The following is a 15,741-nucleotide window of genomic DNA, read 5'->3' on the forward strand; positions in this document are numbered from 1 at the left end:
AATATGAAATAATATTGATTTTCAATTTTATGTTAAATATGAATAAAGAATAATTATTGTTCTATGAATATATTGTTTTATATGTATTTTAGAAACTACAATAGAGATGATCGTTACACAAAAGGAAAAAAAAAAGATTTGCATAAAAGGAAAATATTTTATCACTCTTTTGAGAAAACAAATAAAATTCATCATTATCTTAATATCTATATGAACATTGGGTTGTATTTATAGTGTACAAAAGCTTTTTTGGAGCTCAAAAAATTCATATCTCTGTTATCACGTAAAGATTCATGAAAAATTTTCCAAACAATGCCTATCAATACAAATTCCACTCCTGTACCGATGGAAAATTAAAATGAAACTAAACTCTGTAACAAACAAAAAAAAGAGAGAAAAAAATGCATCTACTTTTTTTTTATTTAAAAACCCAAAAAATAATAATTAATTTTTTTTTAGTTTTTGATCTGAATACTAATTAGTTAAATTATTATTAAAAAATTTTGCTAATAATAAAAGTAACTAGGAACGAATTTTTAGAAAAATTGTTTCGTCTCATTAATAGCTGGTACAGTATCTTTTTAGAAAATACGTTATTTCCTCCTTGTTTTAAATTTATTTCAAAAAGAAAAAATTTATTTCATAAAAGAACATATTTCAAAAAGAAAAATTTATTTCATAAAAGAACATATTTCAAACAGAACAAATTTCAAAAGGAAATTGTTAATTTATTTACAAAATTAGAATTATAAAAAAACACTCAAAAAATAATTAAATGATATCAAAAGAGAAATATCAATTTTTTACAAAATTAGAATTATAAAAAAAACATTTCAAAAATAAAAAATTGATTTGAAAAGAGAAATGTAAATTTTTTTTTACAAAATTGAGTGTTAAAATATGTAATTCACAAATCTAGAGAATAAAATTAAAACATAAAGACGAGTAATCTGCTTCTCTAAATAAACATCATTTCAAAGCGATGAGATAGTTTCTTGTTTGAAAGAAACGATCGAAAGCGTGTTTCCCGAAGCTTGAGACGTAAAAGCATTGAATCAACCATCGTTCACTGATGCACTGAAGGGAAAATCTATTGAGTATCTCGACCGCAATTGTCGTTTCGCAAATGTTTCTTCGAGTTTTGCAGAGAGCCACACGTTCATCGAGCGATCAAATATTCCGCAAAATATGTGTTTATATGTATTAAACACGTATATTATATAATATTGTATATTATATATTATATGTTGTTAGGTTAAATGTTCCGAAAAATGTGCGGTTGTACCTCACACGTATGTATCATATTATTTATAATTTATATTATAATATGCATAATAATATATATTATATTATATTTATATAATATATATTATCTATTATATATTAAATATTATATACCATACGAAATATATTCTACACAATACGTTATAAATTACATACTACATAAGGTTTACGGTTTATTGTGTATTGTATACTGTATATTGTATTGTACATTGTATATTGTATATTGCATATTTTTTTGTTCTCTTTATTTTGTAAATTTGAAAATTCTATATTTTCAAATATAAACATTAATTCTTAAATAATTTCAAATTCAAAATTTAAGAAATTCACCTATTATCTTCATAATTAACTATTCTTGTTTATTATTTTCAAAAATGGTTAATAACATTTTATCGCAAGAATTAAATTATTTAAATTTTAAAATAATTTTTAAGGATAAGAATTTATTTTCAAAAATTTTAATAAAACATTCTTTGGAAGAATTCAATTACTTTTATAAACAGTCAAATTCATCGCAGGAATTAAATTATTTTCAAAACAATTTTATTAAATTTCCACAAAAAGATTCAATTATTTAAAAAAATTTTTAATAAAATTCTTGTTAAGAATTAGATTATTTTCAATAATTTTAATAATATTCTTAGGAAAAATTTGTTATTTTTTGTAAATAATAATATTTTTTTTGCGATAATTCAATATTATTGTCAATACAATTTTAATTAAATTTTCTCGAAAGAATTCAATTATTTAAAAAAAAAAAATTTGATAAAATTCTTCAAAAGACTTCAATTTTTTTCAAATTTTTTGATAAAAATTTTGCAAGAATTTAGTAATTTTAAAATTGTTTGTGAAATTTAATTTCATTTATCATATTTTCGAAAAAATTATAACCAAAATCTGAATTAATTTTTTTGACTAGTTTAAAGATTTCTGAAGATAAATATATGAATTCCAAGTGAAATTTTTCTATGGCATTTTAAAATCGGTTAAACATATTTTTTTCTCATTTTCTTTATTGAAAAATATTAAATACGTATTTTTTTATTTTTCCATATTTGCCGAAATTTTCGAGATACGAATTTTCGAAATTTTGGATGATTAAAAGTAGACCTATTTTCAATAGCTCATAAGTTTGAAAGTATTGATTTTAGAAAAAAGTTGTCAGAGAAAGAAAATTTTAGTTTTTCGTCAACTTTTAAGTAATGTAATAAAAATCATTTTTTTTAAATTTTTAATAAAAAAAATATTTTTCTATAAACAAATTAATTTTTTTTTAATTTGGGCGTTATTAATTTTTATTTATTTATACGGGATAATATACAGAAAATTTTCCTAAATGACCCGAGATGGGCAGATTGATTTTAAGGAGTTTAAAAATTTTTTCAAAATTGGGTCTTTTAGAAAAATTTTCTGTATAGTATCAGGTGTAAATAAATAAAAAATAAATAAAAATTAATCACGGACAAATTTAAAAAAAATTAGTTTGTTTATAAAAAAAATAGTTTTTTTTTTATTAAAAATTTTTTTAAAATAATTTTTTTTATACAGTCGAACCTAGATAAGCGAGAGTTCAAGGGACTAGCAATTTTCTCTCGCTTATAGAGGTTTCTCGCTTATCCAGTTCTCTCTTATCCAGGTTCGACTGTATTACTTAAAAGATGAAAAAACACAAAAATTTTCTTTCTTTTTTCTAAACTTTCTAAACATTTTTCTAATTTTTTTTTCTAAACTCAATATTCTCAAACTTATGTTATTAAAAATAGGTCTGCTTTTAAAAATCCAAAATTTCGAAAATTCATAACTCGAAAATTTTGTCAAATTTGGAAAAATAAAAAAATACGTATTTAATATTTTTCTATAAAGAATATAAAAAAATTTGTTTAACCGATTTTAAAATACCATATATTTAAATATTTTAATATTTTAATATACAACCATATTAAAATATACGACATATTTCATATATCATACTGTATGCATTATACATTATTATATTTCATATATATTATTTATAACTTATAGGTACTAATACAAAACCACTAATATCCCATACATTATACATAAAATTTATATATTCCCATATAACACACATATTTTTGTGGAATATATATATTTAAAAAAAAAATAAATAAAATCGATGAACCAGGCAAGCAAACGATGCGAGAATGGAGAAATTTATTAATATAAATTGATTTTACCTTTTGCAGGAATGCCAGGAAAGAAGAACACCATCAATTATCAATGCTGTCCAGAACCCTATGTTGACATCACATTCACAATTAAAATTCGAAGACGTACCCTCTACTATTTCTTTAATCTCATCGTGCCCTGCGTTCTTATTTCGAGTATGGCGCTGCTTGGCTTCACTCTACCACCTGATTCAGGAGAAAAACTCACGTTAGGTAATGTAATTTTTAGCATGCAATTCTATCGCTTTCTTAAGTCTCCCTGTTTTATATATTACATATAAATTTATATTGTATATTTAAAAGAAAAGAAAACGCGAGAAACATTGCGCCATCCTTTTCTTTCTCACTTGTGTATTTTTATAATATTATTAACAAAAAAAAGTGCCTCTTTATTCATATTGGTTGGCACCTATTATTATTTGTTCTTATCTTTCAGCAAATTATACGTACTATACTGTTTTTATTTTTTTTTCTCTAAATTTTATGTTTATTATTATTAATGATAAAACTAAATGACTCCCAGATAGAAGGTATTCTTGCAGCAAGCTTGCCGGACAAGTTTTGCAATCTTACCACAATATTACATCAAGAATAGCTTACCCCAGCTGAAAAAGTTGTATAGAATTTCACTAGAATCATTCTATAGAATCATTTTATATTAATTCTAATGAATATTCTGTAGAAATTCACTAGAACGATTCTATAAAATTTCTACATGAATTTTAGTAAATTTTAGTGATTTTTAATTAGAAAGAACATAAATTGCGTGCAATAATATTTTTAACATTATATTATTATATGATTACTACCGGGCTCGAACTAGATTTGTAAATCCCATAAAGGTCCGTAAATTTGATTCAAGTCCGTAAAAGTCATTTTTTTAAAAAAAAGGTCCGTAAAGTCAGTAATTTGATTAAAAAAAGAATGAAAAGTTCGTAAATTGTAGGATATAATTTGGAGAATTTTAGAGAAATTACAAATGATTGTAGAAATTCAATTATTTTCAAATGTAATAAAATTCTTCGCAAAAATTCAATTATGTAAAAAAAATTTTTTAAATTCTCGTCAAAATTTCAATTATCTTTATAGAAAATAAAATTCTTCTCCGAAATTCAATTATTTTCGAAAATTTTAATAAAATTCTTGGCAAAATTTCAATTATTTTCAAAAATTTTAATAAAATTCATAGCAAAATTTCAATTCTTTTGAAAAATCTTACTCAATTCAATGATTTTCAATGTGTAATATTTTAATCAAATTTTCCAAAAGAATTCTAGTATTTAAAAAAATTTTAATATAAAATTCTACGGAAACATTTAATTATTTTCATAAAATAATAAAAATTTCACAGAAATTCAATTATTTGCAAATATTTCTATAAATTTCTTTGCAATTGAATTTAATTATTTTTCTAAATAATAAAATTATTTTTAGGAATTTAATAATTTTCATAAATAATAAAACTCAATGCAGAATTTCAATTATTTTGAATACAATTTTAATAGAATTTTTTGGAAAATGTAATTGTTCTTAAAAACTTTATTAAAAATCGCCAAAAGAATTCAATTATTTAAAAATATGTTGATAAAATTATGCGGGAATTTGTATTTTAACTTTTAAGAAACATTCAATTGTTCAATAAATTATTAGAATTTTTTTCACTTCTTATCATTAAGAGACTAAAATTTTGTTAAATATTATGTTTTGTCAAACTGAAATTATGCAAATTTTTGTTCTTTACTTCTAAACAAAATTAGAAAATTGTTAAACAACTGTGATTAAGAAATAGAAAATTTATTTATTTTGCATTATTTTTGTTAATGAATCACAATTTTTTTAACAAAATTATTATTTTGTTGTAGAAAAGGAAGAAAAATATTTGTCCAATTTCTATTTTTAAATTTAATCTTATTTTTTGGAACAGGATTTTCCACAGGAATTAAGACATTCAAAAGATTCAAATTCAAACCTTTTTTAAATTAAATAACTTATTAAAGTATTTGTTATAAAAGATGAAGATGAATTCCTGTGAAATTTTTATTATTTATGAAAGTAATTAAGTGTTTGCATACAATTTTATTAAATTTTTTTTTTAAAGAATTGAATTCTTTTTGGAAAATTTTATTAAAATACTAGATAATGAAAATAATTGAAATTAGACAAATTTTGGAAAATAATTGAAATTGACAAGAATTTTTTTGACATTTATGGAAATAATTGAACTTTGCAGTAGAATTTTGTTACTTATGAAGATAATTGGAATTTTTTTCAAATTTTGAACATAGTTAAATTTTATAAGAAGAATTTTTTTTTTTTAATAATTGAATGTCTGCAATTATTTGTAATTTCTCTAAAATTGAATTTTTTTAGTGTTTTCAACAAAAATTTTAATTTGAAAATTTGAAAATTCTATTATTTTTAAAATTGATAATTTGATTTAAAAAAGGCAGTAAGAAGTTAGCCGCGCGCTTTAGAGTGCGAATTGTTGTGAAAATTGTGTGAATTTTTTAGAAATAATTGAATTTTGAAATTAATTTTTTTTTTTTGAAAAAGTGTATAATTGAATTTTTTTTATATTATTTGAAGTTTGTATTTTTTAATATATATTTAATTGAAGAATTTTCGAATAATTGAAATTTGTAAAATTGAATATTGTAAATAAATGGATTTTGAAAATTGTCGAAGAACTTTTTCGAAAATTAATTGATTTAAAGAAAAAGTTTAGTGAATAATTCTTAAAATAAGATTATTAAACTAAGATTTTACGAATTTAAATTCTTTCTAATTAAGAATCACTAAAATTCAGTAAAATTCATGTAGAAATTCTAAAGAATCATTCTAGTGAAATTTAGTAGAATATTCACTAGAATTCATTTAGAATTATTCTAGTGAAATTCTATAGAACTTTTTCAGCTTCCTATGGGTTAGGACATTTGAAGATTGTAGCAATCTTGCGTTAAGCTTGTTGAAAGCTTACGTGCTATCTGGGTTTTTTAAATGAGTAAACTATAAATGTTTAAAACTTATAAAGTTTACAATATTTATAAAATTTATAAAATTTATAAAATTTATAATATTTACAATATTTATAATATTTATGAAATTTATAATATTTACAATATTTATAAAATTTAAAATATTTACAATATTTATAAAATTTATAATATTTACAATATTTATAAAATGTATAATATTTGTAATATTTATAAAATTTATAAAATTTATAATATTTGTAAAATTTATAATATTTCTAAAATATTGATAATATTTCTAAAATTTCTAAAATGTATAAAACGTATAAATTGATAATAACGATATTGATCCATATAAAATGGTGATACTCGGACGATCCGACGAGACGGAGATTCTCATTGTTCTCGATTACATGCGTCACAATATAGATATATAGAGAGAGGATTGTTTCATGTTACAGCTCTTCATATATACGTACCTACATATTAGTTCAGAGCTCATCCAACATATATATACATACATATACGTTACATTCAATTTGAAAGCTCTTCTCTCCCCCTTTTTTTAACCAACTTTTTCTTTCCTTCTCTATTATATAGTATATGTAAAGAACTCTTTTAAATTTTCTTTTTTTCACGCTTGGATTTACATGTTTAAAAGCTGTGGGCGATTATTGGCGTTTTGAATAAAAATAATATTCTCAAACTTTCGTTTAATATACTTTTGTAATCTTCTCTCTTGAAGTTTATGTCAAAGAGAAAGAGAGTGAATTAGCAGATGGGTGAAAATTTTTAGGAAAAAAGGAGAAAATTATTATTTCTTTTTTAGTAGAGGAATAAATTGAAAATATAGTGTTTTTGATATTATGAATTTAATTTGAAAAAGGGGAAATAATTTTGTTGGTTGGTTTATATTTATATTAACGACTCGGATATTTATTATGCGTATAATAGATAAACATTCAATTGGCTATGAGCTTTTCGCGATGTATACGTATCGCATACTATCAATTGATAACCACACCCATTTATTGGAATCGATACTATCGCAAAACTGACGATGCCGTAGTAAACTAAAAGCGATTTAACTTTTAGCGCCAATTATTTACTATTGACAGATGAAATGGAGTAGATGGGTATCTATCATTAAATGTCAAAATCCATTTTCTTTCGTTGGCTTTCGAGCTTTTTTGATGGTTATTTTTTTTTACTTGCGATTCTTATTTATAAGGGAAAATTTTAGTCATAAAGTAGTTTTTTATTTTTTTTTCACTTCTTATATTTACAAGATAAAATTTTAGTGATAAAGTAGTTTTTTCAAATATTGAAACTTTTCACTAATTGAATATTATTCAATTGAATATTCATTCAAGTATTCAAATATAGAATTTCAATTAAAAACAATTTTTTTAATGAGGATTAAAATTAGCAAAAATTTATTAGTTCGAATTTTGAATAAAGCGTATTTTAGTTTTTACAAAAATTACTTTTCTATTTAGTAGAATTTTTACTATACAAATTTTAACTAATCAGTTTTTATTCAAAAACTATTTTCATTCCATTAATTTTATATTTAAGTGAATTTTCATTCTGCATTATTTGTTAATTTTTAATCAGCGAAACTTTATTCCTGCTGAATTTATATTCAACTGGAATTTTCTTATAAATAAATAATAACTCTGCGGAATTTATATTTGACTCAAGAAAATTTATATTTGATCGAATTTCCATTTCTCAGAATTTATATTTATCAAAATTTTCATATTATAATATTTATAATTCACCAAATTTCTGCCGAACACAATTTATATTTAACCTAATTTCAATTTAATCGAATTTTCATTTAACCCAGTTTTCCATTAACGGAATTTATATTTTGCTGAATTTTCGTTTAACAAAATTTTTATTTAACCAAATTTCCATTCGGCTAAATGAAAATTCCTTTTATGAAAAATTAGTTTAAGTAAAAATTTCATTTAGTAAACACTTGGCTGGATAAATTAATGTTAAAAAAATTTCAATAATAAAAATTTCCAATGGAAAACCTGAAAATTGTTTTACTGAAAATTTAGTTAAATGGAAATTTCAATTGTATAGGTATAATTCATTTAAGGAAAAATTTCGTTAATAAGGAATTAATGATGAAAATTATTGTAAATTATTTAGAAAAAACTTCCGCTTAAATGTAAATTCTTCGCTTAATTCATTTTTGAGAAAAATCCAGTTGAATAAACATTTATTTAACTGAAAGTTAGAGAAAGTAGAAAGTAAAATTTAAAATAATATAAAAATTTAAAATAAAATTCAAAAATTCGAAGTAAAATTATAATTTAATAAATAAAGTTTAATAAATAATAAAATTATCAATTATAAATACTATCATATATTCAAAATGAAATTCCGAAATACTATCAAAAATTCAAAGTGAAATTACAAAATACCATCATAAATTCAAAGTGGAATTCAAAAATACTAACAAAAATTCAAAATAAAGTCCAAAAGTACTATCAAATAGTTAAAGTAAAATTTGAAAATACTCAAAATTTAAAAATAAATAAAATTTTAAACAAAAATAAAAAATACAATAAAAAAAAATTAGAACCAAAATTAAAAAAACACAATAAAAAATTCAAAATAGAATCCAAAAATGCCACAAAAAATTTAAAAAAGAAACTTCATAAATAAATATAGAAGGATTGACAAATTTAGAATTAAAAAAAATTCCTCAATAAAAATCAGTTTTCGAACATTATTTTCCGAATAATTTCTAAAAATTAAACACCAGTGAATTACCAAATAAAATGGAAATAAAATTTTGTTGATCTGATTATCTGTATATAGCTACTATTATCGAGTGAGTAATACAATCAGTGTACAGACTAAACTAATGCAATTCTAATTCAATTTAACTTAATCTGGTTCAGTTAAACTCAATCTATAAGAGATATTCACTAATCGATTGTCGCACAGGAGAGAGTACTTAAACCCAAAATAATGGTCATACTGTGCTTCTATATTGGCTCATCTTTTTCCTCCCCGTATACAGTCGTTTCATAACTATATATATATGTATAGTAGTCGCAGTTAAATCAAGTTATCAAGACTATAGTTCACTTTCCAAACTTTCAACTATTTGAAGTTTTCAAATTTTCCCTAAAGTTCAACGCGAGATCAGATAATTTTGCAAAATTTACAATATTTATGGGAAATTAAAACTTTTTAATCAATTTTCTTGTCGGGATACATTCTTTTTCTGATACTAATCACATAGTAATGTATTAATTATTATAATTATTCAAAATTATTATTTTTCTCTTTCTGGAAATTGGTAGGCATTAAAAAATTATATTATTACTTAATTATAATAATAACGAAAAATAATAATAATAATACTAATAATAATAATTATTATTATTACTTATAATTTGTTATTATGATTATAATTATAATAATATATTTTTAAATTGAAAAGAGAATTCCGAATTGTTTTCGGTTTTATAAATAAAATGTTATTTATAAAACCGAAAACAGAAAAAAAGAAAAAAACGAAATTATTATAAATATATTAAATTTATTATTAATATTATTAATATATAATGTTGTATTATTTCGTTTTTTTCTGTTTTTGGTATTTTTTAAACACAAATCTCTTTTTATCATAAAAAAAAATCTCTTAAGGCCTTGAAATTAGGGGTGTGAAACTTTATACCTTTCGTAGTGAAACAAGTCTTAAAAAGTTTTTATTGAGACTGCTTAAACATTCACGACACAATTTTCCATTTAAACTTTTACCGACTGGTTAAACCAGGTTGTATGAAAAAAAAGGAAAAAATTTTTCACCAAAAAAAAAACTAAAAATTCACTCTTTCTCTCTCTCTCTCTCTCTTCCACCCCTTTTCTCTCTTGTCTACTCAGTCTTTTCTTCGAAACTTCTCTAAATTCTGTTTTAAAAATCCTTTCAACCATAAAAACTAAAAATCTTTTATTTTCAGTATAAAAGTTGATAAAATTTTTATACAAAAAGCACAATTCTCGCCTAAACGAAAGTTTTGTTCATTTTTCTTTCTAGATATTTGAAAAGATAGGAGTGTTAAGTTTGGAAAAAGAATTAAGTATAGAGGTGTTTTTTCCCAATATGTCAATTTATAGAAAGAAAATATTTTTTAAATATTTTTTATATTTTTTTGTATTTCTTTAAATTTTTTGTATTTCTTTATACTTTTGTAATTTTTTAAATAATTTTTTGTAATATTTTAATACTTTTTGTATTTTTTAAAAATACTTTTTTGTAATTTTTTAGTAATTTTTTTTTTTTTAAAGGAATTGTTTTAGGACAAATAAACTTTAATTTATGCTTCCATGTACATACATGTGGAGAAAAATTTCAGCTCTCAAAAAAAAATTCCTCGATCCTTAAACACACGCGCACCATTTTGGGACATTCACATTTTTATGTTCACACTTCTCCATAAACGGACGTCCGAGTTATCATCACAAACGAAAAAAGAACGTGATTTGAATTTGGATCGGATTTCGGTGAGATCTTCTTTAAAAAGAAAAAAAGTATATTAAAGAAAAAAAAATCGAAGGGAAAAAAAGATTTGAAAAAATAATTTGAAAAAGAAGATTTGAAAAAAAGGTTTTGAAAAAAAATATGAAAAAATAATTTAAAAATAAGATTTGAAAAAATGATTTAAAAATAAGATTTGAAAAAAAATGATTTAAAAATAAGATTTGGAAATAAAATTTGCAAAAAAAAGATAGAAAATAATTAGTATATAGATAATATAGTTTAGTCGATTAATTAGATTACAGGAAGGCGGTTCGTTGGGACGAAAACTGGTGCTTGAGCAAAATTTTCTGGTAAATGAGTGTAATGCAAAAATAATACATTAAAAAAAATTCAATTACAGAACAGAAAAAAAATGCTAAAAATTAAATTATTTAATTTAAATAAAGTTGAACTAATTTTTAGCATTGCAAAAAAGAAAACAATTTTTTTTTTAATTGAAGAAAGGTGCCAAAAAAATACAGCAATCAATAACGACGGAATTCAGGAATCATAAAAGAGGGAAAGGAATCAAATTAATGGGAATACAGCTCGTTCTGTCGGAAAGTATTCCTTATTGGTCACCCCATGAATAGTTGTCTTGTTATTCAAATATTTTTTTAATTATTCAATTCTCTTTATTTTTTGTATTTTACTATTTTGTTTTCTTTACTATTTTTCGTTTTTCTTTTGTCTTTCGTATTTGTTTAATATTTGTTTGTTATTTCTTTTGTTTTTGTTAGTCAACTTTCTTTTTCGGTGAGATTTTCTCTCAAGTGAACAAATTGAGTGTTGAAAATAATAATAGAATTTTGGACAAATTGAACAAAAGACATATTCTTGAGAGTATATATATATCAATGTTAGAGACTTGAGAATTTAGATTTTCGCGCATATGTATATGTATATAATCCACTATAGACGACTGGCAGTTGATTTACATTAGAATGGACTCAAGTAGTCAGAAGTTTCTCTCTTGTTGCATTATTGTTACTGGACCAACAATTGGCCAACACCTGCAATTTCTCACTTCTCAAAGTGTGTACGAAACAAGGGAATATCAAATCGTTCACGTCAAGAATGAATAAATCAAATAAAATTTGCACTCCAACCAATAATAATTATAACTATTCCTAAATTTAAATATTAATCAAGATCAATTTACTATTCCAAATTAAAATTTAAATTATAGAATTGGTTTTAAAATTTTATGTTTAATTTAATTTAATTTGATATTTAACTATAAATATTCAAATGTGGAGTATTGAATACTTAAATGGAACATTTAAATCGAATGTTAAAAAAATTAAAATTAAAATTGACATTAAATTTATAAATATTTGAATTAAATATTGAAGGTTGAATTTAAATTTTATTTTTTATTAAATTTTGTAATTGATTATTAAAATTTATTTATTTATTTATTAATTTTACAAATTGTAACTAACTCTCTAAATTTTAATTAGTAAAAATGTTTAAGAATTTGAATTAGTATTTGAATTTGAATTTGAATTTGACTTTTTGCTTTTAAATTAGTAAATTTAAATTTCAAATTAGTACAAATGACTATTTATTAGTAAATTTTACTGATAAGTAATTAAAAATCACTATTTGTTAGTAAATTTTACTAATAAATTAATAGAAATTACTATTTATTACTGGTAAATAAATTAGTAGAAATTACTATTTATTAGTTAAATTTACCAATTCAAAAGCAAAAAGTCTGTCACCAATTCAAATTAGTAAACATTTTTACTAATTCAAATTTGGAAAGAAAGTGAAAATTTACCAAATTTACAAATTTCACAGATAAATAATTATTGAAATTAAATTTCAAAATTAATCAATTAATTATTGAATGTAATTATTTAAAAAAAGTTCTAATTATAAATATTTTAATGAAATAAAATGTTTGAATCCACATTATAAACATTTAAGGTCAAGTTTTAAATAATTTAAACTTAATTGATTATATTTCATTTATTCATACAGTAATTATTCAAACAAACATTTGTTTAACTTCAAGCAAACATTTGTTTGATAATAGTGAACCGAACGATTAATCGAGAAGAATATTTTTCAATTTAGTATAGAAATTTTATTTTACATTGAAAAAGAATATTTCAGTTCTATCTAAAAAATACCTCTTTTTTATCTAATTCAGAAAAATGGTAAAAATATTTTTTTAAACTAAAATTATATTAACTATTAAAAATTTTTTATGTAATTTCTATTTCTATTTTTATATTATATTATATTATTTTATTCAGAAAATGAAAAAAATTTCAAGGAAAAATCTTATTTTCTTTTTGAGATAATCGCTGTCAAAAAATGTCAATTCGAAAAATTTTCAGATTGTTAATTTTTTTTAACGAGTTCGTTTCTTCTTGAAGGCATTCTTTTTCCTAAGAATATTTATTTATTATTATTTACTGCTTTAGTTTCCCTGAATTTATTTTAAATTTTTACATAAATTTGAAAAACGTTAAAACGTGGTTTTATTTTTATCGAAAGGGTATTAAAAATTTATAAAAAATGTAGAATTTTTGGTAAAAATAAATATTTATTGTAAATTTTCTCAAAGTATCTTCTTTTTCTTTGTATGATAAAATTTCTCTGTTTATTATATTCTTGAAAATATTTTTTTTCACAATTTAACAATATTTTAACATCGTTAAAATATTTTTTTCACTATTTAAAAATATTTTGTCGTCGTTAAAATATCTTTTTTGCTATTTAAAAATATTTTGACATAGTTAAAATATTTTTTCCACTATTTAAAAATATTTTGACATCGTTAAAATATTTTTTTCACTATTTAAAAATATTTTGACATCGTTAAAATATTTTTTTCACTATTTAAAAATATTTTGACATTGTTAAAATATTTTTTTTACTATATTGTTAAAAATATTTCGACATGGTTAGAAATATTTTGTCATAGTTTCGCCATGTGACTAAAAATATTCCATTAACACGCCAGGAACACGTCTTCTCGTCAATTATTTACTAATGCAAAAAAAATAATTCCCCCCGCAACTCAAGTTCATTAAACTTTCTTTTCCCATCCAACTCAGTTAATTCACTTGTGTGCAGTAAACAATTTCGCAAAAAGAGAGAGGAAGAGGAGTAAAAAAAAAAGAAAAGAAGAAAAAGGAAAATTCGTCAACGAAAGAGCTTGGCATTTTAAGTTTTAAAATCTTAATCAGACATTTATCTTGACTTTGTAAACGTACTTCCAACAAGAGAAAGCTTCCCTACCCGCTCGTTTGAGGGCCTTTTAGTTTACTCTCCCCCGTCAGACAAAAGATATATTTCAGATTGCAAAAGAAGAAGAAGAAGAAGAAGAAGAACTTGTTTCTTGCATGTTTCGGTTTTAATTGGAAAAAGCGAAAGGAGGAAAAGCAAAACAAAAAGGAAAAGAAGCAAAAAAAAAAAAATAAAGAAAGGAAAGATACAAAAAAATAAAAGCAAAACGTTCGCTTGAGTGAGGAAGATAATTTTGTAATTTCCCGAGTTACATGAATGCGAGAGAGAAATAGAGGAAATGTAACTCGTTAAAACATTTGCAGGGCAATCTCGACTCATTGTCAAAGTGTCCCTGTGATTTGTGTCAGCGATAAATTCGTTGCGTGTGAGTGTTTAAAGCACTGCTGTTGCTGCAAAAAAAAAAACAAAAAACAAAAAAATATATTCAAATATGCGCCCTTTCTATCAGAATTTTATTGAACTCAAATAGTCGTTTATCAGTTATTCTGCCTTTTTGCAATGAATCATTCGAGGGTTTAGTGTCGCTCCTTGTCAAAAAATACCCATCAAACTTTCAACCATTCAATATGACACACGATCAATGATAGTTTCTATATATTTTCGAGTGGATGCTCTCATGTAAATTTTCTTTTTTTTTGTTTTTAAATAATCTCTCACTCACTCTATCTCTCTAAAAAAAAAATGCTTTTCAACATACATTTAATTTTCCAAATACGTAAAATTCATTTTCAAATAGAGCGAAATCTCTATTTACGTATTTTTTCGTTTCAACCAATGAAATTTACTCTCTGTAAAAATTTTCATTAGGAAAAAAATACAAATTCAATAAATAGTTTTTTAATACTATTTTCTAATTTTTATTTATTTCCTCTTTTAGTAAATTTATAAATTTTTAAACTTGAAACTATTTTTTGAATTAGAGTTTTTGATAATAATTTTCAATGGAAAACTATTCTCATTTAGCCAAATTTCAATTTAGCATATTTTGCACTACTGATTAAGCAAAATTTTAATTTGATTGATATTATATTTGACCGAATTTCCATTTTTCAAAATTTATATTTAGAAATAAATAAATTTAGAATAAAAAATTTGTTTAATTATCGTTTGGTTAAATTAATATTAGAATTAAATTAATTTTTAATTAATTAAAAAAAAATTTTGTGGAAAATCAGTTGGAAATTTGATTTATAATTAAAATTTAGTTAAATGAGAAGTTCGCTTAATAAAAATTCGTTCTTGTATAAATTCTCTATAATAAATATTTTTAACAATTTATTTAACCAATTGTTTAAATAAAATTATTTAGAAAACTTTTTCAAATTAAATTTTTTAATGTAAAAACTTTAAATGTAAATTCTTCTCATTAAAAAAATTCTTTCCGGAGAAAAATTCTGTTTAGCAATAATTTATTTAATTAAAATTTCTCATTTTATTTCAAGGAAAGAAATTTACACGACGTAAAAATTTACAGTAA

At 21.9% G+C, this 15,741-nt stretch overlaps 1 protein-coding gene and 1 long non-coding RNA gene across 4 annotated transcripts in view; one reads left to right on the forward strand and one right to left on the reverse strand.

Annotated features, from left to right (window-relative positions):
• The window catches only part of LOC122510668 (neuronal acetylcholine receptor subunit alpha-7), a 344,417-nt gene that overhangs the window by 211,642 nt on the left and 117,034 nt on the right, over positions 1–15,741 (forward strand). For all 3 annotated transcript variants that reach the window (XM_043625472.1, XM_043625481.1, XM_043625489.1), the window contains one exon: positions 3,492–3,686. In XM_043625472.1, the coding sequence (XP_043481407.1) occupies positions 3,492–3,686 (195 nt within the window). The remainder of the gene's footprint in view (positions 1–3,491; positions 3,687–15,741) is intronic.
• Positions 1–15,741, reverse strand: part of LOC122510687 — a 100,682-nt gene that overhangs the window by 66,600 nt on the left and 18,341 nt on the right. Inside the window, exon 2 of the long non-coding RNA XR_006302456.1 lies at positions 3,483–3,659. This is a non-coding gene — a long non-coding RNA (uncharacterized LOC122510687). The remainder of the gene's footprint in view (positions 1–3,482; positions 3,660–15,741) is intronic.

Source organism: Leptopilina heterotoma, unplaced genomic scaffold (assembly GCF_015476425.1).
Source record: "Leptopilina heterotoma isolate Lh14 unplaced genomic scaffold, ASM1547642v1 Lhet_120, whole genome shotgun sequence".
Lineage (NCBI taxonomy): Eukaryota > Metazoa > Arthropoda > Insecta > Hymenoptera > Figitidae > Leptopilina > Leptopilina heterotoma.